General features: G+C 38.5%; 3 protein-coding genes across 5 annotated transcripts; 1 reads left to right on the top strand and 2 right to left on the bottom strand.

Moving 5' to 3' along the window:
• Positions 1-1,355: 1,355 nt before the first annotated feature.
• On the bottom strand, positions 1,356-16,046 carry LOC114524823. 2 transcript variants are annotated; one of them, XM_028546019.1, is made up of 22 exons: positions 15,468-16,045; positions 14,283-14,428; positions 14,103-14,198; positions 13,689-13,761; positions 13,519-13,610; positions 13,231-13,368; positions 12,843-13,064; positions 12,412-12,454; positions 12,181-12,307; positions 11,780-11,886; positions 11,523-11,626; positions 11,049-11,124; positions 10,899-10,964; positions 7,919-10,810; positions 5,779-7,299; positions 5,336-5,434; positions 4,784-4,829; positions 4,539-4,587; positions 4,312-4,390; positions 3,182-3,970; positions 2,491-2,892; positions 1,356-2,244 (listed from the first exon to the last, which is right to left on the bottom strand). In XM_028546019.1, exons 1-22 carry the CDS (start codon positions 15,637-15,639, stop codon positions 1,955-1,957), a joined length of 7,629 nt encoding a protein of 2,542 aa, XP_028401820.1. In that variant the 5' UTR covers positions 15,640-16,045; the 3' UTR covers positions 1,356-1,954. The 2 variants fall into 2 exon arrangements, with proteins under 2 accessions (XP_028401820.1, XP_028401828.1); XM_028546027.1 differs by lacking the exons at positions 1,356-2,244; positions 2,491-2,892 and having other exon boundaries at positions 3,817-3,970; positions 4,308-4,390; positions 15,468-16,046.
• A 1,650-nt stretch (positions 16,047-17,696) lies between these two features.
• LOC114530237 (tubulin-specific chaperone E-like) lies at positions 17,697-19,735 on the bottom strand. Its single transcript, XM_028551829.1, has one exon. The coding sequence runs from the start codon at positions 19,732-19,734 to the stop codon at positions 18,169-18,171; it is 1,566 nt and encodes a 521-aa protein (XP_028407630.1). The 5' UTR covers position 19,735; the 3' UTR covers positions 17,697-18,168.
• Positions 19,736-22,438: 2,703 nt separating this feature from the next.
• Positions 22,439-27,867, top strand: LOC114526577. Of its 2 annotated transcripts, XM_028548182.1 has the most exons (5): positions 22,439-22,529; positions 23,983-25,062; positions 25,132-25,919; positions 26,149-26,827; positions 27,388-27,867. In XM_028548182.1, exons 2-5 carry the CDS (start codon positions 23,988-23,990, stop codon positions 27,675-27,677), a joined length of 2,832 nt encoding a protein of 943 aa, XP_028403983.1. In that variant the 5' UTR covers positions 22,439-22,529; positions 23,983-23,987; the 3' UTR covers positions 27,678-27,867. The 2 variants fall into 2 exon arrangements, with proteins under 2 accessions (XP_028403983.1, XP_028403977.1); XM_028548176.1 differs by having other exon boundaries at positions 23,983-25,919.
• The last annotated feature ends 10 nt before the right edge of the window (positions 27,868-27,877 follow it).

Below are 27,877 nucleotides of genomic sequence, written 5' to 3'. Positions count from 1 at the left end.
GAATATTACCTGGTATAATACCAACGACAGTATGTCAGAGATAGTAAACTTCTATTAAACTTCTCTTCTGCTGAAGACGATAGCAATCTGATAAAAATTTCTTTTGAAATTTTCTTGGCATGGTGTAGACTCATCTTTATTCTTCGAAGACCAGCGCTGAAGTGATGTCTCAAACTGGAATCAAAAGCACATATTCATTTCAACCGCTCCTCGTGTCTGCAAAATAAAGTCATCCTATTGGATGAACACTCCCGGCCTGACAGCTCAACAACGCTTCTGATTGGATGTTCATAGTAATTTAAATAATATGATTAATTCTCTTCTCCTGAGCCTGGACATCAGAAATGAAAGGAAAGAATTAATCATATTATTCAAATTACTACGCTCGTTCAATCAGAAGCGTTGTTGAGCTGTCAGGCTGGGAGTGTTCAGCCAATAGGATGACTTTATTTTGCAACACGAGGAGCGGGTGAAATAAATATCTAGCTTTGATTCAACCGTTGCTACATCACAACATGGATAACACGGAGTCGGAGTTCCGGAGCCGGAGTCAAAATTACGGAGTCTGACGTAATGATATTGGAAAACACGGAGTCAAAAATTATGGACACGTAGTCTGCCAAAAATATAGAAAACACGGAGTATAGATGTTTGGAAAACACGGAGTCAACGTAAATTATACATATATTCATAAATGAAGGATCGCTCATAAGTCTATACTAATTTTTTATACCACAGTAATAGTATAAAAGAAAGAATACACAATAACAAAAGATTATAGCTATAATGCCTCTTGCTCAAAGTCATAGAATTATTGTTGTAGCTAACTACATTACGTGTCCTTATATCACCTTAAATCACACCAAAACTGCCACATCCAACTTCCTCTTTGTCTACAATATCCTCCCATTTAAATTGAGGAATATTATTTATGTTTAAGGATAAGTTTTTCGGTCGTTTATTTACCATTTGCGGAAGAGCAAAAACGTTACGCGAATTTGACGCCATGTTGTTTAATAAAACACGCTATCAAGTTTGCATAATTCACGTTGAGTCATTGACCACTGAGCTTGGCAGACTTCCAAACATTTATACTCCGTGTTTCCCATATTTTTAACAGACTCCGTGTTTTCCATAATTTGTGACTCCGTGTTTTCCATAATTTGTGTTTTCCAATATTATTACATCAGACTTCGTAATTTTGAATCCGGGACTCAAACTCCGAAACTTTGGAACTCCGACTTATTCATGTTACCCGATCAATTAATAGTCCGTGAATATGATCAGAGTCTATTAATTAACTGTGATATGATTGATTACAAATGTATAAAAATATATATATTTCTCTTTACAATATTACAATACCAAAAATAATATATAGTCTAATAACATTTTTGATTTTACAACTTTCTCAGACATAAATAATATTAGACGTTTTGAAAAACGGGATAAAGACGTCGTCGTCTTCAAATCATTCTCCTTAGCCCTATAGATGTAAATTCTTGTGAGGACGTAATAGACATAAAATAAGTTATTTGATTCGCCTCAGGCAACAGAATATCGACAATCGGCTGTTTTAATAATGAAGTCCTGGTAAATACGCCATAAATGACGTCACAGACAATAGTCAAACGTACAATATTTACTAATAGCGATTGATTTACCAATCGTCCAGTTCATTTCGAGCTAGGAGAATAATTCGCCAATTCAGGTATATTAATTACCAAGCGAAATTTGCATGTTAGGAGCCCTCTTACTGAGGACAAATGGCAACTACATATGCTTGCACACAATATTGTTTCCTAACAAAACATACAGCAATAACAAAACAGTAAGATAAAGTTCCTCATCACGGAAGACTTTTCTATAACAATGTAACCCAAATGTAAACAGGAACAAAACGTTTTTAAAAACTACAAAATTTACGATCGATCTGTGTTTTCCCCTTTTCCGTCTAAATGTTTGTTGAATCAATGCTTGGATTGTGTCGTTGACCACGCAGCCTTGTCGTTGGAGATCCGTATTTTAAAATGTCCAGTTGCGATTTGGTTAAAGTACTAAGAACATTTGATAGCTGTTTTTCAAAATTTTCTTCTTCGAGTGACTGGCTGTCTTCTTGCGACGGTCGATTGACAGGTTGATCAAGACCTTTGGGTTTGACAACTCCTCTTCTTATTCCTTTTTCTAACTCCTTTTTGTTACTAGTTTGAACACTTCCATTAAAATTCCCATCAAGATCACTTCCTGTAAGATAACAGTACTAAGTCCATACGTAATTACATTTCAAACCACTTCCATATAATCTTTCCAAGCCTGAATATGATAAAAATTATTTCATTTCATGCGGGGGGAAGGGGGGGGGGGGTGTTGCTGAAAACATGGGGCATTTCAAGAGGACTTCAGGAAATTTGAATGCCTGGTTTCTTCCGTTATTCCATCAATAGATAACCGAACAATGCACGGGACAAATATAACGTATTTCGCACTAACCTTTCTTGAGTACACCTTGACGCATTGTTGCTTTCCCCTGATTGCGACTAACAACAGGAAACCCAAAACCTTGCTTTGGGAAGAGTTCCCGAGACTTAATCATTAGCTGAAGCTTGAAATCGCGTTTTGCCTGCTGCGCAATAGAATCAAAATCACCCGCCGATCTTTCACCATCATGATTATTCCTCTGTATTGACTCGATATCTTCTTGAGTTCTCGCTCTAGTACACAAGGCCTGGTCTTCTTCCCTGGATCGCACCACATCACCGTTTTCTTTCGTCGCTATGCTACCCGCGATTTCTGCCCTGTCTGTATTTGATGTAATCGAGCTTTCGTGAAGCGTCGGTTTCAGACGCGGATCAAGAGAAAGAGATTTGAAGCCAACATTTGGATCATCACAACCTGCAACACAGAAGGTCGGTTTGGTTAATATAACTTATAATATAAAACGTTCACCTAGTATTGAGAGCAACTCATTGCAGATCGGACCATTGCGCAGGGCCCTTGCGCCCTCACTAGCTCCAAGGGAAGCAGGTTTAATTCCACTAGATCTATAGCTGTTTCTTGGCAACAGCAGTTGGTTTTATCGCAGTAAATAAATTCCGTTCGATTATTTTACGGATAAAACCATCTGCATGCTATCACTCGTATATCTATGCCACAACAGGTATATCATGATCTAAAAGCATACCTTGGTTAGACGCACTCGACGCCTCCTTTTGTATTTGGATCGCATGATTCGTCGACAATTCTCTACCTATCTCTTCCGTTTCAGTGTTTTGTGGAGTTCCGTCATCATCACTTGCTTCCATAGATACAACATTATAATCGCTACCGTCATCTGCAAACTTCCTTGGGTTACAATCATCAATTGTAGTTCCACTACGTTCATTTAGTCCTAGTTGTAGTGAAATTTTCGCATTGGTGTCTTGTCTGGTTAAATCAGGTCCTCTCTTCGTAATGGAGTTGTTTCTTCGAGGCTGATCTGTCACAATCGACTGATCTTCATCTTCGCTTAATTGATCGTCTGGACTTTGGATAGTTTTTAGTTCGTTATTATTCCCTCTACTTTGGCTTTTATTTTCTTGATGTATATTTTCTCCGCTACTTTCATGGCCTTTTCCAAGTTGAACAGCTGAAAGTTTACGAATGTCACCTTTTAGCTCTTCAAGCATGGAATGCATTAAAACGACCGATCCTATTTTTTCTTCTCTTAGGCGTTTTTCAAAACGTCGTCTTTTCTCTTTAAACTGAGCAATAAAATCATTACTCAGGAGGTCAGACTTTGATGTTTGATTATTTATCGTTGCTTCTTGGATATTTAAAATTACGTCATCACGTTCTGTACATTTATATACATCGGATTGCATTTCATTTGCAAAGTCATTCTTAAAAATCTCATTCTGTACATTATTCGTCGTCTCGTCCTCACGACCAAGTCTTTGGGAATGAGTACCGCTCTCTGTGTCGACTGCTGCGTCTACGAGTGAAACACACAAAAATCGATGAATTCTAATTTTCAATCCAGATTTTCTTTCTAATCACACAACGCTCCTCTACCCTCTCCTAATACAACGTCTCGTTAAAAGACGATGTCAGATGAGAAACATATAATCCTTATTACCCAACGAAGTGATACTTGAATACTGTATTATTCGGCGAAGGATTTTGCTGAAATAACAAGTTTATCCGAACTCAACTTATACTTTTGACGTGTTTCCTTCGCCCAAAGTTAAAATTTATGACGAAGCTCAAACTCTAAACCTTTCTGTACACGCCCGATATTTGGACGAGGAAAATAAGACACGATACAACACCTGCCTTCACCATGATAATCGTCGTCAGATTTTCCCATTCTCGATTTCTCTGTTTTCTCTACGCCAGATCTATATTCCCGATCCTAAAATTTACAGATATGCTTTAAACCTTGAAATTTCTGAATAATACCAAATAACCTTTGCTAATTTTCGGGACACTTTACGAAGAAAAAGCTATTGTGACAAATGGGATTATTTATTGGATTATAAATGGTTGAAATCGCACAATACCTTCTCATAACGAGAGTCTTCTTCATCTCTTTTGGAGTAGATTAGTTCGCTTTAATCGGAAAACAAATTGATTATTGCCGTTATATATATATCCATTGTATTACTTTCCGACAGACAAAGCACTTTGCGCCCTAGTGACCTCAGACAAAGAGAATCCCAGACTCTTAGGACAAGTACTAGTGTTAACCAGCTAGGCTTTAGTCACTCAAAGTCAAAGTCAAATCCAAATTTTCTAAACAACTTACCCAATACCACCAAAAAATGGCTTTTGTTCTTTTTCATTTTTCTCAACTAAAATAAGATAATATATAATAATGAAATAATATTCGAACCGTCTAATTGGACTAGGAGTAACTGTGCATTACGAACATTATATACTGCATGAGATGACATTCTATACAGAATTAAATAGTTAATAAGAATAACTCCAACACACTCAATAGGCAACAATTCAGGCATCAGGCATATATATATGAATGCAATTTAACAAGTACAGTAAAATAATATGTGAAGCGAAATCACAACAGTCAACATTGCTGAACCGGGCTCGCCCGTCTCATATGAACAGGCCCTAAAGGCGATTCTCCATTACCTCCGCTCCGCCCGCGCGGGCGAAGCGCGCTTTGTTTTTCAGACCCGTCACGGTCGCGCGGGTGAAGCGGACGTTAATGGAGAATCGGCTTAAGACAGAATATCATCACAATATTCAATTCGTAATCGCATTGTCTGATAAAGGCGTGATTGCAAAGTAAATTTTCGAAAATAGAGAAACGAATTGGAACAAATTAGCCACATACCAGGTTTATCCAAGCATCCAGACATCTCACGGCATGTACGTCTAATACTATCGCTCACAAAGTGCTGAATACGTTCGATGACTTCAAGATTTGCCAATTCTAGCAATAAAAAGGAAGTTTAATCAAAATCAAAACCAATGAATGTTTCCAGCTATATACAATATATAGTCATCAAAATTTAGTCTATAGCTAGAATTATATTTATCACATTTCTGGACATCTAAACCGAGCCAATGAAGACATTTCAGAAAAATAGACAGGAAATTGACAAAAGAATGAATTACTGATATGATAGTTCCTATAGGGGTTAGTATTAGAGAGAGGAGACCACGGGAGTTCTCAGAGAGAAAATCGTCGTACTACAGGAGAGAATCGCATGAGTTAGTGAAGCAAACTGGTCGACCTTGACTTCATTAAAACAACTTCAGTAAATAAAGTCTTACGTGAAAGAACTGTTTCATCAGAAAGATCAATTTGGTTCCTTGCCCTTGAACCAGCATCGTGCCTATCATCATGCCTTGACCAATTATTATTTCTATCATAACTCCTTGTTCGACATTTACCACTCTCATTGCTACTACTTCTTGCATTGTGACGTTTTATGCTGTATCTTGAACGATATCTACTTTCTCTAGCAGGAGAGAGGGGTTTAGAGGACAATTTATCTCGCTTAGTCGTATAGCTGCTTCCACTCGGAGATAATGAACGTTGACGTTCACGTCTTGAATCGGCAGGGACATTTTGAGAATAATCCTCGTCTGCTCCACGAGCAGGTATATTTGCCGGGTAATCTTCAACTACCTTACGACTGGATCGTGAACGTGCTTGCTCGCGTGCTGTGTTGAGATTTTCTCTTTCCTTTCGACTTCGTCTGCCAGAAAGATATCGTTGACTGACATGGCTCGCAGTCTGTGCACTCGCGCTGTTCCCAGAACGCGAACTGCTGTTTCCGATACGTGAACTTGCACTGCTTGCTGGACGCGAGCCCGCACTGCTTCCTGGTCGAGAATCATCGCTGCTTCCAGCGTATCGACTACCATACTTTCTATAATCTCTCCTGTTTGGAGATCTAGCTGGCCGTTCTAATTCAGGAGAACTAGATTTGCGTCGTTTAGCAAATTCAGGAGAGATCAGTTTTTTCTTGGTCTCATTGTGTGCTGGACTGCGATCAGGTGTAGAGATAGGGCTGCCAAGATTTGGCGAGGTCATCCTACATCTATTCTCTGCGGCTACATGAATGCGTTCTGGCATTAGTTCACTATCAGGATTAAGGGGTGTCATTTTACGTAAGGCCTCTTCAGGTAATGCGCTATTGGCTTGGGAAGAAGCTGCAGGGTCATCAGTCCTAGATCTTACTATGTCGACCATCCGGCTACGATGACTTCGGGAAGTAACGTGCTTTTCAGAATCATGAACTTCTCCTACCTTCCGTTTCTTTATGCTAATAAATTCACGCAAATCCGTAAGCCCTACTCTTTTTTTTCCAGTTTTCCTCCAAGTTTCTTTCTCTGAAATGGGTATATCTACGAAAGAATCATCATCGCTTTTAACAGAATCGCTGCTTGTATAAATCTCGACGCCATCGCCATATTTAACCTCAGGCTTTTCATTTCGGGCTTTTTTAGGTTTGGCTCGTTTTGGCCTTTTGTTAGACTCGTGAATCGTTTCGTTATCAGAGAGAGGTATAACCTCATAGGTTTCATCGTTACTGTCAAGGAAATCGGATACATTGCTGACATACATATCCTGATCGTTGTCCTTCATGACTGTGGTGCTATAGTTCAAAAAGTTTGTTTTGCTGAAAGCCTCTTCGCTTTTCTGAATTACCCTCGACTTAGATGAAGTTAAATTGTCCAGCGTTTGTTGTTGTCCTGTGTCGTCTTTTCTCTCATTTGATGTATTTCTCTCCTGTCGGGTATCTTCCATTTCAGAATCTTCTAGATACTTTTTTGAACGTGCCTCATCTGAAATTTGGGAAATTACGGAATCGGTCAAAACACGTGTGTCCATCGAAAACAGAAAGTTACATATTTAACATGTTTCTCACGCCCACTTTTCATACATGTACAGCTAACTCAATAGAGTTTAATGGACCATTCCTCTATTATACCAAAGCTGTCTGTATTCATAGAATCCAGAAATAAGTAGAATTGGAAAATTTGGTTGCGAAATATTGAAGTGCGAAAAATCTCGGCATGCATGAGAAGTTGGTAGATTCTCTTTTTAAATTTAGTAAAATAAAGGAATGGTCGTTTTGTCTTTCGAAACATAAACCCTAAATTTTTTTTTGCTTGTCTGCTCATGTCCTGTAGTTCATTTTAGTAAACTTTGGAAATTTACTTCATCAACCATAAAGGGGATCACAATTTATACTTTTCCAATTTTCTGTGTCAAATGTCTTGTTATAGAAAACATTCTCCGTTGTAACCAACATAAGAATGCCTATGCATGACAATGCAGACTCGCAACACAGAACATACTTATTAGGGGCCACCTCAAACCTTAAAATTTCTATCGTTGGGCGATAGTCTGTTTTAGTCCGGACACACACCAAGGAGTTTATCACGTGCATACAGTACTTACCAGGTTTGAAGAGAACATCATCGGCGTTTAACTCACCCATATACCCTGAGGTTTCAGGAGTAGGGCTTCTATCATTCGGGATCTCTGAATCGCTGGAAATTATCGAAATCGGTGTGATTTTACCACTCGCATTGTTCTTTTTTGACGGGCTTTCACCGCTTTCTTTTTGTTTTAACACATCCCCAGGAAACTCCGAAACAACATCAGTATGCACTCTAAAATTGCTACGTGTATTCTCGATGGAGATAGGAAATGCACCCTCATTCTTTTGTCCCTCCAAACACTCCCCAAAGCTACTCCTATCTTGTGTCAATGTATGATTATCATCGGGATTTTCGTCTAGTTTTTCCGCAAAACGTTTTGAATTTGCATGCAGGTCCAAATCATTAACCGCTAAATCTGGATCTAAGTTGCTTCTGACCATCGGCATTTCGTTCCACAGGGGTGTAATCTGTTTGGTATAACCGAAACCAAGAGTGCTTTCTAATTCTCTTGTCGCCGCGGATGGAAAATTTGGGTATCCGGGACTGCCTGCCACATGGCATTGAAATTCTGGTAATGGCTCCGGAACTGGAATGGCTTGAAATCCGGGATAAGGATGTGCGTAGTGAAGTGTCGTGGAGTAATTTTCTTGGTGAAACATAGGTGTGCTATATACACAGAGTATTGGTGGTGGAGGCGGTGGCGGTATTGGGGGAGGGGGAGGTGTGCTGGAATACTGAGGAAGTGTTCCACGCATGGGAATCCCTGGAGTACTCGACCGGGACGAATTGGCTGAAGACATGTTATCTCCACGGAAATATGGATCACTACCATCTTGGGTGGTGATGTTGCCAGGAACAGAAGACAACGTCAATCCATACTCATACAGATCAGTACTGTCCTGACTTATCTCGGTGGAGATAGGTGTAATATTACTGACTCCACAAGATGACGCCAGTGGTGGTGGCGGGGGAGGTGGTAGGGCCTCCCTTGGAAGTGGTGGGGTATATGATGTTGTTGAGGCAGGTGTTTGCAGAGAAGTACGGATCAAACGATCCTTGGTTCTCGATGTGCTGCACTGATCCACCGTGTCACTTACTTTTATCGTCGGCGAAGACGTCTGCTCTTTCTGAGAATTGTTGTTCTTCGGAACATTTTCAGAGAACGTTTCATTCACTTCGCAATCGTTTGGTTGATAATCGTCCACTTTTTGACTTGCTGAAGATGATGATGTAGATGGTGACACAAGAAAATTTACGGCCGTTGGTGATGGTGACGCTGTTTTGTTTTTGAGAAATGAACAAATTTGTCTCAGGTAAGTATTTGTTGTTGGAGGTGGAGAAGATTTTAAATTTTCATGGGGCCTTGACTGCACAGAATTAACCAATGGAACACTCCATTCGGATGTATCTGCAGTCGTATATGTTGCAGTTCGTGTTGAGACCTCAGATGGTTCAGGACAAGTGCGTTCAACCAACCTTTGCTGTAATTGCGCCCGCGAGTCATCAGTGTTAAGACTAGTTGAATAGCTCATTGTAGAGTTGCACACAACTGCATTGGATGTTAGCGAAGGACCTGAACTCGTGAGTGCGCTCGGTTGAAAATGAATTGAGGTTACTGCTGGTGATTCTTTTAAATGTTCGTCTCGCGAATTTGATTGCGGTTGATCTTGAATAAGGACTGGAGATGGGTGCATGTGACTGCTAAGGGTATCAAACGATGTCTGCGGAGGAGTTGTGTACGTTCTAGTAGTAAGTTTTTCCTTTTTCATATCCGCCTCCCTCACATTAACAACACTTGCTGAACTAATATTACAACGATCAACAGAAGGAGAACTGGTTGAAGTGGATGGAGCAGAGGCAGGGATGCGTTGCAGTTTATAGTCATTTGTTGTTAACGGGGATTCTTTGGCAACATTTTGAGACTGGACGAATTGAGGTGATGATCCTGCAGTGGTTGACCTTGTTGGGCTAACTGAAGACGCAGTTGATATTACAAAGCATGCAGGAGTTTCAGTCGTCGAACCACTTCTTCCTGGTCGTTTTCCTGTTTGCGAGAACAAAGCCATAAGACGAGAGGACAGTCGTGAAACTTTGTCCTTGTGATCAGACGTCTCGCCAGTCTTGATTAATGTTGTTTCCCTATCTTTCTCACCATCACGTAACAAAGATGGCGACTGTTGAACGACAGCTGGCAAAGTTTCGCTCAATCTTGAACTTTTGACGACAGGAGAAGATTCTGGTGTACCAGCGCAACTATCTGATGATAAAGGTTCGATTTCAGTAGGACTGGCAACTAAAAACCTCTCCGTCTTCAAACCTAGACGAGGATCTATAAAATGGCGTGTTACTGTGTTTGTTTGAGGCACATTAACATCGCAGTCATCGACAACTGTAGCATGTTTCTGAACACGCGGAGGTGATTTAAACACCTCATGGACTGTTCTCTCTTCGTTGTTATTGTTGGAGCAGCCGTCCATGGCATTCAAGCCTTTACCAAAATCTGCCGATATAGCTGCTAAGCTCACATCTTTGTTAACTTCAATTGTGGCATTTGTTTCTTTCTCACCAATCTCGTTAACTGTGCTTTCGATCTGCATTATATCCATAGCATCGTCTATATGGTTGCTTTTACTTTCGCTGTCATTTTGTATAACACATACAGTTTCTTTCTCTAAAGTATCTTTGTCCTGTGCCTCAAGCTGTATTTTCTCACTACGTGAGTCACTTTCACCATCGACGGAAGACATCTCCATATCACTGTTTGTTACGGAAGACATCTCAGATTGCTCACGTTTTCTAAGCTTTTCTATTTCTATTTTCTGAAGTTCTCTTCGAATATCTCTTCTAACTACAGCCTCTGTAGTAGGGTCTGCAGTAATCTTGTTCATTTTCTTATACGACTGAATGTCTAAACACAAAGAATTCATGATCAGTCGACCTAGCAATCTTTTTTTGAATACACAGGCGAATATTCATCCATATTGAACTATACTGACCTTCCTTTGGTAACTTCTTTAAAATCAAAGCATGAAGCATATTGGGATAATGGCGATCTGTCAAACCTTTAGAAAAAGCAAAGACAAATCATTATACTTTGAACAAACAGATGTATTTCGAATAAACGTTTACGTAGGACTGTAAACTACCTAATTCATGGCTTAATCCTGATGTTGGAATAATGTAAATAAGCGCACTGGACTCAGGGAACTCGACGACACCAGCCTAATAATGTAGATTGGATATATTAGTAGTGTAAATATAGTATAATGACTGCTTTCCACTGTCGTTTTTTTTTCTGACACGTACAGACGGTACAGTGTACGTACACGCACGTAAAAGTTTAAACTTAACTACCACGAAAACTACGCTCTTTCCATTTATTCACTTAGTTTTTTTAAAGATAACTTATATCAACATTTAGATCTTTACGAGCCGTGTGCGTACGTGACGTCACCGACGTGCGTATGAAAAATGCGTAAGTGAAAAGCAGCCCTAAAAATTATTGATATTCCATGGAACTTCATTCAATTCTGGTTTGCCGATATGTGGTATTACAACTATGGATGTATAATATATGTACTTCACAAGTAAACAGTCAAGAACCTGCTGAAATAACTTACCAGACTTTCCTTTTGAAAAAACCTAACCAGTTTTGCTAACTTAGAATTGTTCGTGTTTCGAGGTCGGAGTTCGCAATACAGGTACATCTCTCCATGGTGAAAAGCTGGTCGAATTGAAATAGGAGAAAAGATGAAGAATAGGCAAATATTTTACGCCTAGATACTGTACATGATCATTTGGATAACAATTTGGTAAAACTGCGCTTTAAATAAGCATATATTTGTATCTACGATTTCAAGAATAAGTAATAATATACCTTTACATTTCGTTGAAATGGCTGGCAATTGTTTGAAAAGAGGCAGGAGAAATTTTGCTCTTAGTTTCTCGAACGGGACCTTTCCTTTGATATTAATATTACCACCACTGAAAAGCAAACATTGTCTTCATGTATGGATAAATTATCTTTACGAATGTGGTAAGGTTGTTTGAAATGGAAATAGCAACGCGCGCGAGTGTAAAGCACGTGTTGCCTTCAGAAACAATATAATAACTGCTTCGTAGCTACACGTACATATTCAATACAATATTATTTTAATCTAATAACACCTTGCCATATGGAAACATCAGAGTAATTCTAATAGACCTTTCTCAAAATGACCTCAAACACGGAAAGGCAGATGTTACGCGAAGTTTGAAAGAGAAAAGTTTGGCACTTACATCGTAATTGGTAGAATGTCACTAGAATAGCATAATAAGTCCGCTGATGAGAGAATTTTTGCTTTGTTCTTCACCACGCCCGACCACAGAGTTCTTCCATGTTTTGCATAGTTTTCATACATTCGACCTACAGGTAAGGTTTAAAGATATTATTTCTGCCTGTTTGGTAATAGGACAAACATGAGAATGATGACAAAGCGTGAATCATGCAGGCAAATATTCTCATATTACCATCAACTGTAGAATTCGTGCCTGACAAAGCCGCAACATCGTGCTGAAGTGAAGAGATATGAAAACTATTTTGAATACTGGTGCATCGATCGCATTATCGATCAGCTGACGCATTTATAGTAGAAAATGTAGCAAATTTGAAAATGTTCAACTTACGTACATTTTGAGGTTTAGCACATGAACAGGGGAATTATAAGACGAAAACAATTCATGAAATGAAATATGACGGACGTCTCATGGATACATAGGTTATCTAATCACCCCATGGTATTTTTTAACATATACTGTACTGCACGTATTTACACTGAAACCTTACCCATTGAGATATAAATAAAATAATGTAAAGTGCTACAATTGTAGAGTGGTAAAAAGGACTTGCGCCAAAAGCATTTAAGCAAGCATCTTCATACTACAATTTATTGAGGACTTACGTTTTTTTCGTTGATCAACGAGATAGTCAGAGCAGGAAGATTGCGGGATTCATGGCTTGGTAAGTTACGGTGAGACGAATCCTGAGTTAAGACACTTCTTGATGCTGAATATTGTGAATGACTGGATTTGACCGAAAACTGTACAGCAGCATAAGGACAACACTGTCGTGGCCTTCGCGCATGTAAATCATCGCCATCATCCGTGAATTCATAAAAGTAATACTAAAAATATATATGATTATCTATTACACTACATTAGAGCTCCCCATAATTCAAATAAACAACCAAAAATGCAGCAACAGTTTCCTGCCTTGCTTCCAGAAAAACACAGAGCTCAGAATAATACTGGGACCCTGAATGTTTTACTACATCAAATATCCCTTATTACCTGAGAAGATGCGAAAGCTTGTTCCAATGAGACATTATGTGCAGGGGGAAAGCTCTTGGATATATGACCATCATAATTTGGTGTAGGTTCAATAGCACAACCATCGCCAGTTCTTTCACCAACTGCCTTTAACCTTCCCTATAAACAAAATATGCAGCACCTAATTAAAATGTCACACAAGGAACACAAGCATGTTACCTTTTTAAGAAATGTAACTTGCTTGTGTAGAGCTGAAGATCACATCATTCTAAAACATGAAGACTTGTATAAAACACAATGGTTCTATACCTTTGCAATTTTGAAGATCATAAGGTACCTAGGATTCCGGACTGGAATTGAGTATGGTGACACAATGTCAGGGAATCTAGACAAATAAATCCCTAAAAGAAGGAAATATTTTGATTTACACTGACCCTTCATTATTATAACCACAGAGATGACATTTCTCATATACTAACCCATTTTTGGATCTCCCAAACTGGAAATGGAACTTGATCCAACTCGCAGACCTTCCTTTGCCATTTTTCTTACCTAATTAATAAGTATCAATTCCTTAATTGAAATGATTAAAAATGCCCTAGAACCACACTTTAGAATTATTGAAGGCAATGGAGGGGAGAGCCCTCAAAATCTTTCACAAAAGAACCAAAATTCATATATATTGCTCTCAGGGTTGTAAGAGTTGTCATTGATGTTGAAAATTGTTGTGTAACATCGCCTTTAGTAAGCAAATTTACATTGTTAAATTGACCTTATTATTATCAGCATAAAGAGGACAGTGACACCTTGGCAAGTTTAAACTAGAATAAATTCAATCTAGCATTTCATTTTTGAGGCCAAATTCTTCTATCATTTATTTCAATTTAGAATACCTTGTGCCAACCATCTAGATAAAGATATGCAAAGGTATCCTCCAAATCTTTTTGTGCATATCCCTCTTGCCTCATTTCTTGTTTTTTTTCACTAAACTGGAAGGAGTGTATGAAAGCATTATCACTACAAAGTTACAATCACAATGATAGTTACAATTCTCAAAATGTTGGCAAACATACCTCAGTATTGAACCGTGCATTGTGAACAATTGTCACATTTTCAAACACATAATTTGAATCATTATCTGGCTGATGAAATGACTGTTTAACTTTTCTCAATATTTCTATAGCATCTCTTGATTCAAGACCTTGTATATCCAGTAATTCTAAAACACGAAAAAAACATTACCAAGGTGAAATGAGAAAACACAAGAGATTTGATTGTTGATTTTTTCCACACACATTACCAAAATCTACCACCCTTTGCCTTTCCTACATCCCAGGCTGGGATTCCCAGCTTTTGGTATCATATACATAAAGTGTATTTATAGATTGTCCACATAAAAGTTGGTCTTAACTCACAAGTTAACTCAAGTTGAACGCCTAAAGCAGGAAACAATACAGATATTCAATAAATGACATGCACTTTTAGAAGCGTTTCTTTACTTTGGTCTCCCAATTGTGTCAACCCTAAGACTGCAGGTAATGATGTCATTTGTCAAGTGCATGAGGCGATAAAGACACTTAAGCAACTTAACAGCTGGGGCTGGTTGTTCAAAGCTAGGTTAGCGCTAACCCTGGGTTAAATTTTACTCAGCCGTTTCCGTTTATATGGTTCTGCACTGCTGTTCGTTTCAAGACTTAGGACTGCAAAATAGGACTACCATTTATCCACAAAATATTTATGGGAAAACATGTTCAACTGCATAACCGAGCAATTAAAAATACTGATGTAAAAAATTGAATTAACCCTGGGTTAAACTAACCGTCTTTTAAACAACCGTCCCACAGTCTTTTGAACAACCTGCCCAGGTGTGTCAAAATGTTGTGAATTGCAATTCAATTCAATTTGCTTTGCATTCATTCAAAACTAAAATCAACATTATAAGGCTTAACTAAAGCTCTTATACAAAGAATCATGCACTGTTATTAACAGCACAGCAAAACACATGCCTGGGGAAAATGGGAATGTTTCGTGTGGCGGTTTCTTTCCCTTGCGTAATTAATGTATATAAAAAACCATAAACAGGCTTTTGTTGATGACTTGCACAATTACAATAAATAAATATCAAGCTTTTACAGTTAATTTCCAATTATGATAAAATTAACTTGTTGTTTTAATACATGAACTTTTTATATGAAATAATGTCAATGAAATATGAAATCGGAATACGATTGTAGTAACACAAAAAACTATTAAATTACCTCGCGTCTTTTTATTTCTCGGTATAACAAATTTCGTTGAGTTTGGTTGCACTGGGACTGTGTGTTTGCGTACTTCTTTGTTCGTTTTCTTCACCACATTTTGCGTCTTTGCCTTCACTCGTTGCTTTAAAGGGACATCGTCCTCTGTTGACGATGAAGATGATTGTTTCATTCTTGTAACACGCTAAACTTGTTTCTTACTAAAGACACCACCAGCTGTCATGTGCTCAATGACCATGTCACTCTGTTAGTCGCATAAAATCACTTCTGCTGCAAAAATGTCTCCTGCTTTGAGAAGGAACATGTCTCGCATCCACACTAACATGGCGGAACAAGTATTTCAGTCATTACTGTTTATATATCGTGCAATTTAGAGCAGTATTCTGTACAACATGCAGAAAACTGATGACAAGCATAAAACATGACCCATGTTATCTCGCTAGGATTGCATGTCGGGTACTCTCGGTTCTCGGGCATTTCCGAAAGACGGTCGGAATTCGGTCGGAAATGTGATCGGAAATGCACACCAGAAACTGGTCTTGGGGACACTGAGCGGTAATGGTCTCCGCAGGCTCCAAATAACAAATAACTGCTTTCCCGCCCTACCATTCCGGGAACGCAATAACAACTACAAATTCATATTACTAGCAATCTTCTAACCATAAAAGTGTATGCTAATATTTCCAAGCAAATCTGAAACCAGGATAAACGTAAATACAGGGTCAACTGCCCCTCTCCCTTTAATAGCAGGCCCGGGGGAAACAACAAATCAACATAAAAACCGCATCTACGCGTATCCGTAAACATTTTGTTGCGGTCACGTATCCTACGAAAACGGAAACCACATCCGCAATCACGCTTGGACGAAATTTAATGCTTGGTTTACGCTTGGTTGTAATTGTCATTTTCACAGATAAGAAATGGTCCGGATGTGAATTTGTTTCAATTTCTGTATTCTAACTAACGGTCATTGTTGAGTGTTGACTGCACGCACATAGAAGACAGAAAAATTCCATCAGCCACCACCCTGGACGACACTCACGACTAGATGGAAACCAGGCAAAAACGCAACAATATTACCGAAAACCCCGAACCTTACTAACGTTATTTTCCCTGGTTGTTCTAGATTTTCGTAACGGCGCCACTGGTCAAATGGTCTGTTTATACATAGATAGTAATGAAGCTGGTTACCATATGACGCTCCTATAGCTCAGAGAATCATGGTGAGTTTTATTTTATTTTACCTTCATAGGCGCAGGGAAATCATTTCCACATTAGCGTTCGTACGAGCTCGGTGAGATACCGCCATATTTTGCAATTGAGCTTGCGGCTTGCATTTCAAACGCGTTGTTCCATTGTTTGAAACGGTGCGTTGATTGGTTAGCAACGCCTTACATTTCCTAGGCTATGACATTTCTATAAATAGCAATGTCATACCAAGGAAATGCATTTAATACTGAATTTATAAACTGTTGTTTATAAACCGAATTGTCTGATTTACACAATACACATTGCAACATGATAAAGTTCAGCAAAGCAGATAGGACGTACAATGTTGGATGATGAAAAAAATGATGAAAATTTTTCGTCACCATATTCCAACTAGCGTATAAATAAATTCATGATGCAATCTCACTCGCCCATCAAGCCGCAAGCTCAACTGCAAATGGCGGTAGATACAGTGTACCGTCCATTTTTCGGGGGCACTATTCTTGATTTTCGAGCACAAACAACATGATAATCGCCCCCCCCTACTTCTTCAAACAGAGAGAGGCCCTGAGATCGTGACGTCATGAGGCGACTCATTTTATCTCATTCTTTTTACTAAAAGTACAAAGGACGTTAAATTAAAATTCACCACGGCCGGCCTCTTGACAAATAGAAAGTCTTACTCTACCTCATAAGTTAGGTATAATTATGATATAACTATACTTATTTTCTGCTTCTAGCTAGGCTGTAAATAAGGACCATTATAAGGTATATATGTAATGTTGGCCATTTGGCCATCAGAATATGTTCCTTGAAACACATGAGTCTGAGCTTGAGATTATTAATACAATTCAGTTATGATCTAAATCACCTCATTTTTAAATTTTGTTCCCATAATGCTTGGAAAATACATCTGAAAATTTGTTACTCGTGTTTATATCATTTTCTTAACTTTTATGTGCATCACCAGATGACGTCTTGTTTTGTATTTCTCATTTATTTACATTCACTCATTCGTCGTTACTGGGACATATAGTCATAGAACATATTTATTTGCCAGAAATAATCAAAAGCTACATCACAAGAGAATTACTGAAGTATACAGTAAAATTGGCAAAGAAGCGACAAGTCCTATCTATCGAGTATCCTGCTTCCAACTTCCTTAATTAGGCAAGCTTAAAGAAAAAATAGCTGAACATAGAGAAATTATTTTATACAACTATGGCACACTAGCAGTTCTACAAATGTATTAGATGAATATATATCTGAAAAAAATAAGCAGAAGCAAAAATATTTTTTAAGTTTCCAGTGGGTGATGACCAAGTTCCTATGATCGGCTTGTTGTATCCGTTGCAGTTAACATTAATGTTCGCACAAATTGGCATTTTGAAATGCACATGAAAAACCGTTTCTTTTCCCTGACTAAGGAAGCCAGAATAGAATGACCAAGTTTTGTCCACATGATTCCATTGTTAACTTTAACATAAATTGTTCACCACTTAAGATAAATGGTGTCTCCAGGACCAACAGAGTAGAATGAGAGTGGCCTTAGATCATCATCAAGTTTAATTTCATGATCACTCTTATCAACATAGGATAAAATTTGGCTTGATGGTGGGACTTTGAAGATTCTTTGCAAAAGTCCCTTAAGCTTTGCAATGGTCATTGAACCTGGAAGCTTTTTAGTAACAGACTGCCTGTCTATGTCAGTTACACATTTAATTGTAACAACAATTAGACTGCTTTTTAGGGTATTCACATTGCTGGGAGATGAACCAAGACCATCTGGAATACCATGAGATTGAAGTAATGACATATACTTTGGATGCTTTATCAAGAATCTTGAATCCATGTTGGATTGTGAGATGTTGGTATTACCACCTGATGCTAGATATTCTTGACCGTACTTTTTGATGTAGGCTCTTTCAGCAGCTAATCTTTCTTTGACAGTCACATCACTCCCATTTAATGTGCCACATTTGGCAATCCTTGCAATCAGTTCTTGCCTTGCATCATACTGACTCATACCACTCACCAAAGGGCAACACTTTAAAGTTAGCACACCCAATACTTGAAGTCTGTTTAATTGATTAATGCTGCTCCAGCTTGATATCATAGTGTTCATCAAAGCCAGGGACTTCAGCCATGGGAATATATCAGCACTTTCCATGATATCACCAGGAAATGAAACATCACCAAGTGGATTGTCACTTACGACCAGCACTTCTAGATGTGGTATTTCATTTAACAAAAACAACTCATCCCAGTTTGACAAATTGTTCCCCTCCAAATTGAGCTTGCACAGGCAACTTAAACTGGATAAGTCTAATTTACATCTCAGGCTGTTTATATTGTTGAAGCTAGCATGTACCTCCTGTAGGCCACTAAAAGTGGTGGTCAATGTTAGGATATCTTGCCAATCCAATTGCATATAATTGACAACTAATGTTTTCAAAGCTAACTTAGGTGACTTTTCTTTTTCCGAGAGATCAAAACTACTAGGCTTTAGATGCAATCCACTGATATCAAGCTGAATAAGACAGGGTAGGTCTGTTACAATTCTGACTACTTCTTGCCATTCACATAGAAGTGTATTGGATAAATCTAGTTCCACAATATTAGGTGCAACTAAACTAAGAGATTTTCCATCTTCAGGGCCACGAGAAACATTTGTACCACGCAAGCTTACACGTTCTAGCCGCTTAAGCTTTTCTTCCAAATCACCGCTCTCATTCTTACTAACATGATACACACAATCAAATTCGGAGAACTCTTCTGTACTGTGTAGCTCACTGAATTTACTTAATAAAGCTGTAACAACATTAATTCCAAAATCAAGTTTCTTTGCACGAACAAAACTGCCATTGCCAGGACGTTTACATGTAAAGTATTTTACACCTTCATGCTCTCCACTATGCTTTCCCCTGCCATCCACGTCCCACTCAATACCATACCATAAACCTGTGGATGGTGGTATTTCACCAAAGTACTTTATGGTGCCGTAATTTCCATCACTAACTACTCTCGTTCCTTCGACACTTTTGTACGAATTCGCCATGTTCATTCCATTCATTACGTAATCGGTCACTGAACTCAATTTTTTTGGATTAATATAAACCTATTGCTTAATATCTAAAATATCAAAAATACTGCATAATATTATGCAAGTTCGTTATAATTCTTAAGTGCTTTGTTTTGTAAAAGTTGTGCTTGAAAAAATGGTCTATTGGTATGCAGATCTTTAGAAAGTCCCTCAGTTAATCTATGCAACAAAGTTCTTCTACTGCTTGATAGCAATGAACAGACCTTGCGTTGAACACGAAAAGGGAAAAGCACGACGTTAATGATATGCTCGTTAGTGGTTTTACAGAGCCAATCAATTTGACATTTGCATTCCGCGTTTAACGTCATTGAATATTTTGTGTTGCATTAATTAAAATTAAAAAGGAACACCCGACACAGAAATGCCTACACTCCACACATATAAACTTCTGATGGGCAATACATAAAAAAAATCCCGCATAGGAAAGTTGCTAACAATTAACCAGAACAGCTTAAACAACGACAGGACTCAGGAATCAAAACTACGGCAAATCAACCAGACCACCATTCGAGTAGGCAGTATACTTTCGGACATCTTAGGACGACATCAAGTTTCCAGAATTTCGTATACACAGGGTGTCCAAAAAAACCCAAAACTATTGAAATCACCCATAATGTAATAGTCAGAGTTTAGTAAACTATTGAAATCACCCACAAGTGTATACATAAATGTTTGACAAGCATTTTTATGCACGATGACAGTAAAGTTTGTTTGTACCCACAAATCATTTTTATTACCAGTGATTACAATTTACAGATAACAATAACAATATTTAAATTTACATCTCAAACACCATGACCTTTGCTATGTCCTTCTTTTCTAGCAAATTTTAAATTTTTTTGTAGGTCTATATATTTACTATTTAGCATTTTATAAGTTGCGTTAATCCCCACGAGCATAATTTCGCGAACAAGTCATTCAAATTCTTACACTGACAGGTGATTTCAATAGTTTTGATGTTTTTTGGACCGCCCTGTACATAATTATGCTTGGCACAAAATTTTATTTACTCTGGAAAAAGGGTTTCCCACCTATAACAGCAGAGAGCTATCGCCTTTCCTGAATAGTTTTCTTTTAGCATGAACGAAAACTAGTCATATAGATATTATGGTTGACTTGAACCCAGTTGGCCTGAAGCAAATCCTAAATCAAGTTGACCGATCTTGTATACAGTCTACATGCAGGGTGTATAAAAAGGGAGACCTCGTTATTATCAAGCAAATCAAATTGTCATGTTATAATATACCTAATATGACTTTTCAAGTGCATATTTTATAGGCCAACAACATTCAAAACTATAGGAATAAATATATATATATATATATATATATATATATATATATATATATATATATAATATTGATTCCTGAAGGTCTCCTTTTTTAATACACTCTGCATGGGCTATGCCTATGTTTTGTCCATACACAATTTTAATGCATGTGAAATCAAGCAGTGCTATAAGCCTATATGCATGGGTCAAGGAAAGTTTGATTTAATACTGAAGACTGAAGTGTCTTGCTTTTATTATTTTGTCCGGAATTTATAAAATTGTCTGACAAACAAGCTAGTTGATGAGTTTCATAATTTTATTATTATTAAGACACTCAAGTTACCCTCAAGACAGTGTTCGTTCAATACTATCAACTTTGACTTTGTTATCAAATAAGGGAGTTTTTCATCATTTTTCTAGAAATGCATGGGTGTATAAAAAACACGATAAATATTCCATCTTTTGTGATCAAATACAAAGCGAATATCATGAATATACTTTGCGGTTGCGTTTTTTTATACACCCTGTGGTTGCGTTTTTTTATACACCCGGTATCTCCCCTCGTCTGTAGGTTTTTCGGCGCAATTAAGTGTCGGTATATAGCAAGGTAAAACGGATATCCGCCTACCTGCATTAATATAGAGTTAGTTGAGTCACGCAATACATAGCTCATTGTCGGACTACTAGTCCGCAATCTCGAAGTATCGAGAAACATGATTACTTTAAAATTTATTGTCATCCTTTCAGTTATAGGCGGGACTGAAAACGTTTGTAAACCATGCACATCAATTAATTATATATGTAAACAGTTCTTATTAATTAAAACTAACAAAAAATGGGGATCAAAGCTGGTGGCTCAAAGGTTTTGGTTGTATACTAATTTTGGATAATATCATATTGACACAACTGCAAGCACAACTTGCAAATATACGTTGTATATCTCTGGTCATAAGACTCGACTGTATAAAACCATTTTTATCAATAAAGATAAATCACGCCATTAATTTTTATCTTTGTGGTGGGCATGCAGAGTTTACTCGCTTGGAGTTACAAGTTACAAATTAGCCATCCTCTGGCTCTGTCTCTGGTGAGGCATCCCAAGTCACTCATAAAGTCATGTCTATTAACCTGTTCCCTAGACAGCTTTTTTTGTCAACTAGTATTCGAGTTTCCACGCAGAAAACTGATTGTCTACATGCAGAATACATGTTTGTTCATCTGTCTTGTTGTTTATAATAAGCATATACGGGATCTATACGACCATTCACAGTGCAAATTGTTTTTTAAACAGGCTGAGAATTTAACAATATACCCACGCACTGTAATATATGCAGCGCAACAGAGGTCAGTGATAAAACAGCCCGCATGCAGAATCAAAAGTCATTGTCAATGCAACGCTTGGGTGAGAGAAACACTTTGCTGTTCACAGAAAACCAATATATTTGTTTGTCGAAGTTTCACTGAGGGCATAAAGAGAAAGGTAGCTATGTAAAGTTACAATATATTTTAGCTTTTTATATATAAGGCCACTATGCATTTTCGCACTATGGTATACATGTATATTATATATATTATGTAGTTTTCGAAAGCAGTGATAAAAATTATAGACATGAATGCTTTAACTGATATATGTGAAATGATGCCACGTAATCTTCGGTGAATCTGTGGCTTTCTGACTGTTAATGGTCTTAATTCAGTGCTGTTGAGAAAAATTTATAAAAACTATATAGGTCTACCAACAGGAATTGAAACTACGCCTTTGCGATGCCAGTGCATGCCATGCTTTCAACTCCCAACTTTCTCAGCATGAATTTAAATCGAGGTAAAATCGAGTGAATGCAGCGTAAACGGGGCTTATAAGATAACTACTTTATCGATGGTATCGAATGTGTGTGTGAGTAAAGACAGGCCCGCTTACCAGAAAGGCCATTATCAATGATGTAGAGTGATTATTGAGTGCAGCTAATTGTAGCTTTTCTACCAGCGTTAGCTACCTAGCTGAAAAAGTGCCATAATGATGAATGAAAGCAATTTCGTTTCAATTTTCTTGTTTTGTTATCAGCATGCTTTATCATGCAATAGACAATAAAGAAGCATATATATAAAGTGTGTCTGCACTAAAAAAGGACTACAATATATTGTAGTAATATATTGTGATAAATATCTAATAGTTCTCTAATAGGAACGTAAACTTGTCACTTGTGAACGTAAACCTGCAAGGGTATTGAATTTAAAGTTAAGTTTAAATCTTGTCGCCTTACATTCTAGTATACATGTTAGGTTTTCGACCCTGTGCTTGCGCACGCACACTAGTCCCTCGCAAGTTAAATTTTTTCTAATAATATCATTTTTTTTTGTTAAGTTGTTATCGGTGTTTTGAAATAACTCATTGGAATGCAGACACACTTTATAATTTCTATTCATTCTCCCCGCCCTGTCTGCTAGACCCTTCGCCGGCCGCAAGTGTTGTCGGCACTGCATGCATGATGATTTTAATGTCCCATCATGCATCAGTCAACATATGTCACTGAACTATATTATTTGATTACACTGTATTGTGGGTGTCGAATAAAGGGCCCAACTCGAAAATGAAGCACCTACGTAATTATGCGCAAATCACTTCTCCGTGATAACCTCATACTTATTACATTTAATCACAATTCCACAAAATTTGTTTTATAATCCTACTGTTCTATATTGACCGCTCGATTTCGGCCTGACCAGAACCACCAGAAAACTTTAGCAAATTCTGACGACAAATCAACCAAAACTTGAATTTCGCGAAAGACCTGATTTGAATAATTCATTGCTGGGTAGTTATCAACAACATGCACAAATCCTATCAAAATTCCCGATAGAATAGAGTGAATCGTTTATGCTTTGATGATATTAACCCGGCCACTATTTACTATTTATCACTATTTTTCCTGTAGGCAAAATGACTCGACGTAATTTGTTTTTGATTGGCATTACCTTGGGTATCTTAGTAAGCACGCACGAAGTTTTTTCTAATGAATGTCCTAGCCTTGGTGATTTTTTAAACGATGACTCACAGAGATCTTTGGAGGGATCGGTATTACCAAAAGAAGCTTGGTCAGAAGGATTTCGGAAAGAGCTTAGTTTCTCTATTCCGGAAGATATTGAAGGTTGGAAAATCTTGATGGTCTTCTCGAAACCTGTGGAGCGGCTGGAAATTTGGAGGGCAAGAGTTGCAAAAATTGAAGGTGGCAAGGTTTTTCATCTAACTAACATGCCTTGGAATAAAAAGCTTCCTGAAGGAAATACATTAACAATGGCGTTTTTAGCCAGATTTGATGCTGGAGAAGCCCCGGAGGTTTGTTTTGCTTATCTTCTATGGGAAGGCACCCCGAGTCCCTTTCCACAAACAACCGAACCAGTGAAAACAACTGAACCATCAACCGTAAATCCTCCCGAGACAAACCCCCCTTCAACCACACAACCAGCACCAACAACTGAACCAGCTGCCACGACGACACAACCTTCAGTAAACCCATCGTGTTCAAAATACCTAGAGTTGCTTTTGGAAGTATCAAATCAGAGATCTTTGGAGGGATCGGTATTACCAAAAGAAGCTTGGTCAGAAGGATTTCGAAAAGAGCTTAGTTTCGCTATTCCGGAAGATATCGAAGGTTGGAAAATCTTGATGGTCTTCTCAAAGCCTGTGAAATTGGAAATTTGGAAAGCAATGGTAGCAAAAAATAATAATGGCAAGGTTTTTCATCTAACTAACATGCCTTGGAATAAAAATCTTCTTAAAGGACAAAAATTAACAATGGTGTTTTTGGCCAGATTCGATGCCGGAGAAGCTCCAGAGGTTTGTTTTGCTTATCTTCTATGGGAAGGCACCCCGAGTCCCTTTCCACAAACAACCGAACCAATGGAAACAACTGAACCATCAACCGTTAATCCTCCCGAGACAAACCCCCCTTCAACCACACAACCTGCACCAACAACTGAACCAGCTGCCACGACGGCACAAGAAACAACTCAGACAGCGCCACCCACAACTCAACGACCAACAACTGAACCAGCTGCCACGACAGCACAAGAAACAACTCAGCCAGCGCCACCCACAACAACTGAACGACCAACAACTGAACCAGCTGCCACGACAGCACAAGAAACAACTCAGCCAGCGCCACCCACAACAACTCAACGACCAACAACTGAACCAGCTGCCACGACAGCACAAGAAACAACTCAGCCAGCCCCACCCACAACAACTCAACGACCAACAACTGAACCAGCTGCCACGACGGCACAAGAAACAACTCAGCCAGCCCCACCCACAACAACTCAACGACCAACAACTGAACCAGCTGCCACGACGACACAAGAAACAACTCAGCCAGCGCCACCCACAACAACTCAACGACCAACAACTGAACCAGCTGCCACGACAGCACAAGAAACAACTCAGCCAGCCCCACCCACAACAACTCAACAGCCTCTCACTGAACCAGCTGCCACGACAGCACAACCTTCAATTATTCCATCATGTTCGAAATACGACTACAACGAAGTACTTCATAAGTCTATTTTATTCTACGAAGCACAAAGATCAGGAAAACTTCCAGCAAATAACCGCATTCCATGGAGGGGAGATTCTGCTTTGGAAGATAAAGGCAACGCAGGTGAAAATTTAGCCGGAGGCTGGTACGATGCTGGTGATTTTGTAAAATTTAATTTCCCCATGGCATTCTCAACGACACTGTTAACCTGGGGTTTCATTGAATATGAAAAAGCTTACTCATACTCTGGTGAACACGATAGAATGTTAGATTCAATAAAGTGGCCCCTGGATTATTTCATTAAAGCTCATGTCAGCAAGAGCGTTCTTTATGCTCAGGTATGCATGTTGCAATAGTTAACTAATATTGGATAAGATAATCATGAAACGTAAAAGTTTCAACGAGATATTTTCATAACGCCAAATAGGCGATATCGCAAATTTTAAACATTTTCGATAATCGATATTAATACCTGCTCGGAATTGATTGACGAGATCATGCAATGTCCTTCATAAATCCTCTTTTCTCAGTCAAAACATGTTACAAAATAAAAAAAATATGTTACAGGTGGGCGATGGTGACGCAGATCATGCACAATGGGGTCGACCAGAGGACATGACTATAGCTAGACCTGCATTCAAGATTGATAGCACAAAACCAGGTTCAGACCTAGCCGGAGAAACCTCAGCAGCAATGGCAGCTGCATCCATAGCATTCCGAAAAACTAATTCCCAGTACGCCGACACTCTCCTCGGGCATGCAAAGGAGCTATACGAGTTTGCTCAGCTGGATCGTGGAAAGTATTCGGACAGTGTCCCTCAAGCTGCTTCATTTTATAGATCAAGCCATTACGAGGATGAACTTGCCTGGGCAGCAGCATGGTTATACAAAGCAACCAATGATCCAAATTACCTTCAAAAAGCAGAGAAACATTTTGCAGAGTGGCCACAATTTCAGAATCCCGCGTGGGCCTTCTCATGGGATGAAAAAACTGCCGGCGTACAAATGTTGATGTATGATTTGACTGGCAAGGATATGTATCGGCAATATATTGAACGTTCTTTGAACGAATGGCTTCCAGGTGGTTCTGTTCAATACACTCCCAAAGGTTTAGCCTGGCGTATTAAATGGGGTGCAAATCGATACGCGGCCAACACTGCATTCTTGGCACTGTTAGCTGCAGATAAAGGCTTAAAAAGCGAGGCTTTTGAACAGTTCGGTAGAAATCAGATTCATTACATGTTGGGTAAGTACATTCTGCAGGGGGCGGTAGTACGACAACTGGATAGCCCTGTCCACCGGATAGTGATTTTTTCAAGCGTTCTAAAAATGCTCGAAAAGCAATAAAATTTCAGGTTTGGAACCAACAATTAATAAAGAGGATCCCCGATTTAGGTATACTATGATTTAAACAAAGTTATTCCTATCAACAAGTGCCTGACCTTAAAGGGATTCAAAAAACCACCGTCCGGTGGATAGCAATTGTGGATAGCGCTATTCAGATTTGATACAACCCGCCCCAGAACTTCAATCATAATCTATTCAACATTAAAAATACGTTTTTTGCAATGAAGGACTATTCGAAAGTATGAGACAACACACATAAAAATTATACAGCATTCAGCTGTGTTCTGCTTGGTCCGAATTTCCGATATATCCCATGCATGGGACAGATATAAATAGTAAATACTTTTATCCGGTTAAACTGCTTATAAGTTGGAAAGTATATAATAGATATCTACCACTGTAAAATTTGCTCCAAAATCTTGCGTTATATTTAACAGAATTTCATCAACTGATTTTTAGGTGACGCTGGTCGCAGTTTCGTGGTTGGTTTTGGTGAAAATCCGCCTCAACGTCCTCACCACAGGTCAAGCTCATGTCCTGACAGACCAGCATCATGCACGTGGCAGAATTATAACCAGCCAGGTCCAAACCCACAAGTATTGAATGGTGCTTTGGTTGGTGGACCTGATAACGATGACAGCTATCAGGATAGACGAGATGATTTCATAAAGAATGAAGTGGCTTGTGATTATAACGCTGGTTTTCAATCTGCTGTGGCTGCACTAAAAGCAAGAGAGAAGTGCATGTGACAGAAAACTCTAAGAGTAATTGATGCATGTATACGATGTTAAACACTCACGTATATTAATGTTTATTTTTTGTATAGCGTAATCTAAAATGCTAGACAAGCTTATATTTTGTCACTTTTCACGTAATATGCATACATAATCACAACAGGCACCATATATGCATCTTCTTTTTACCTGTTTTTAAATACATAATCATAACC

Source organism: Dendronephthya gigantea, unplaced genomic scaffold, assembly GCF_004324835.1.
Source record: "Dendronephthya gigantea isolate DGI-Jeju-01 unplaced genomic scaffold, DenGig_1.0 000001F, whole genome shotgun sequence".
Taxonomy (NCBI): Eukaryota; Metazoa; Cnidaria; class Anthozoa; order Malacalcyonacea; family Nephtheidae; genus Dendronephthya; species Dendronephthya gigantea.
The sequence above is the reverse complement of the archived record's forward strand: the minus strand, read 5'-3'. Positions and strand labels throughout refer to the sequence as shown.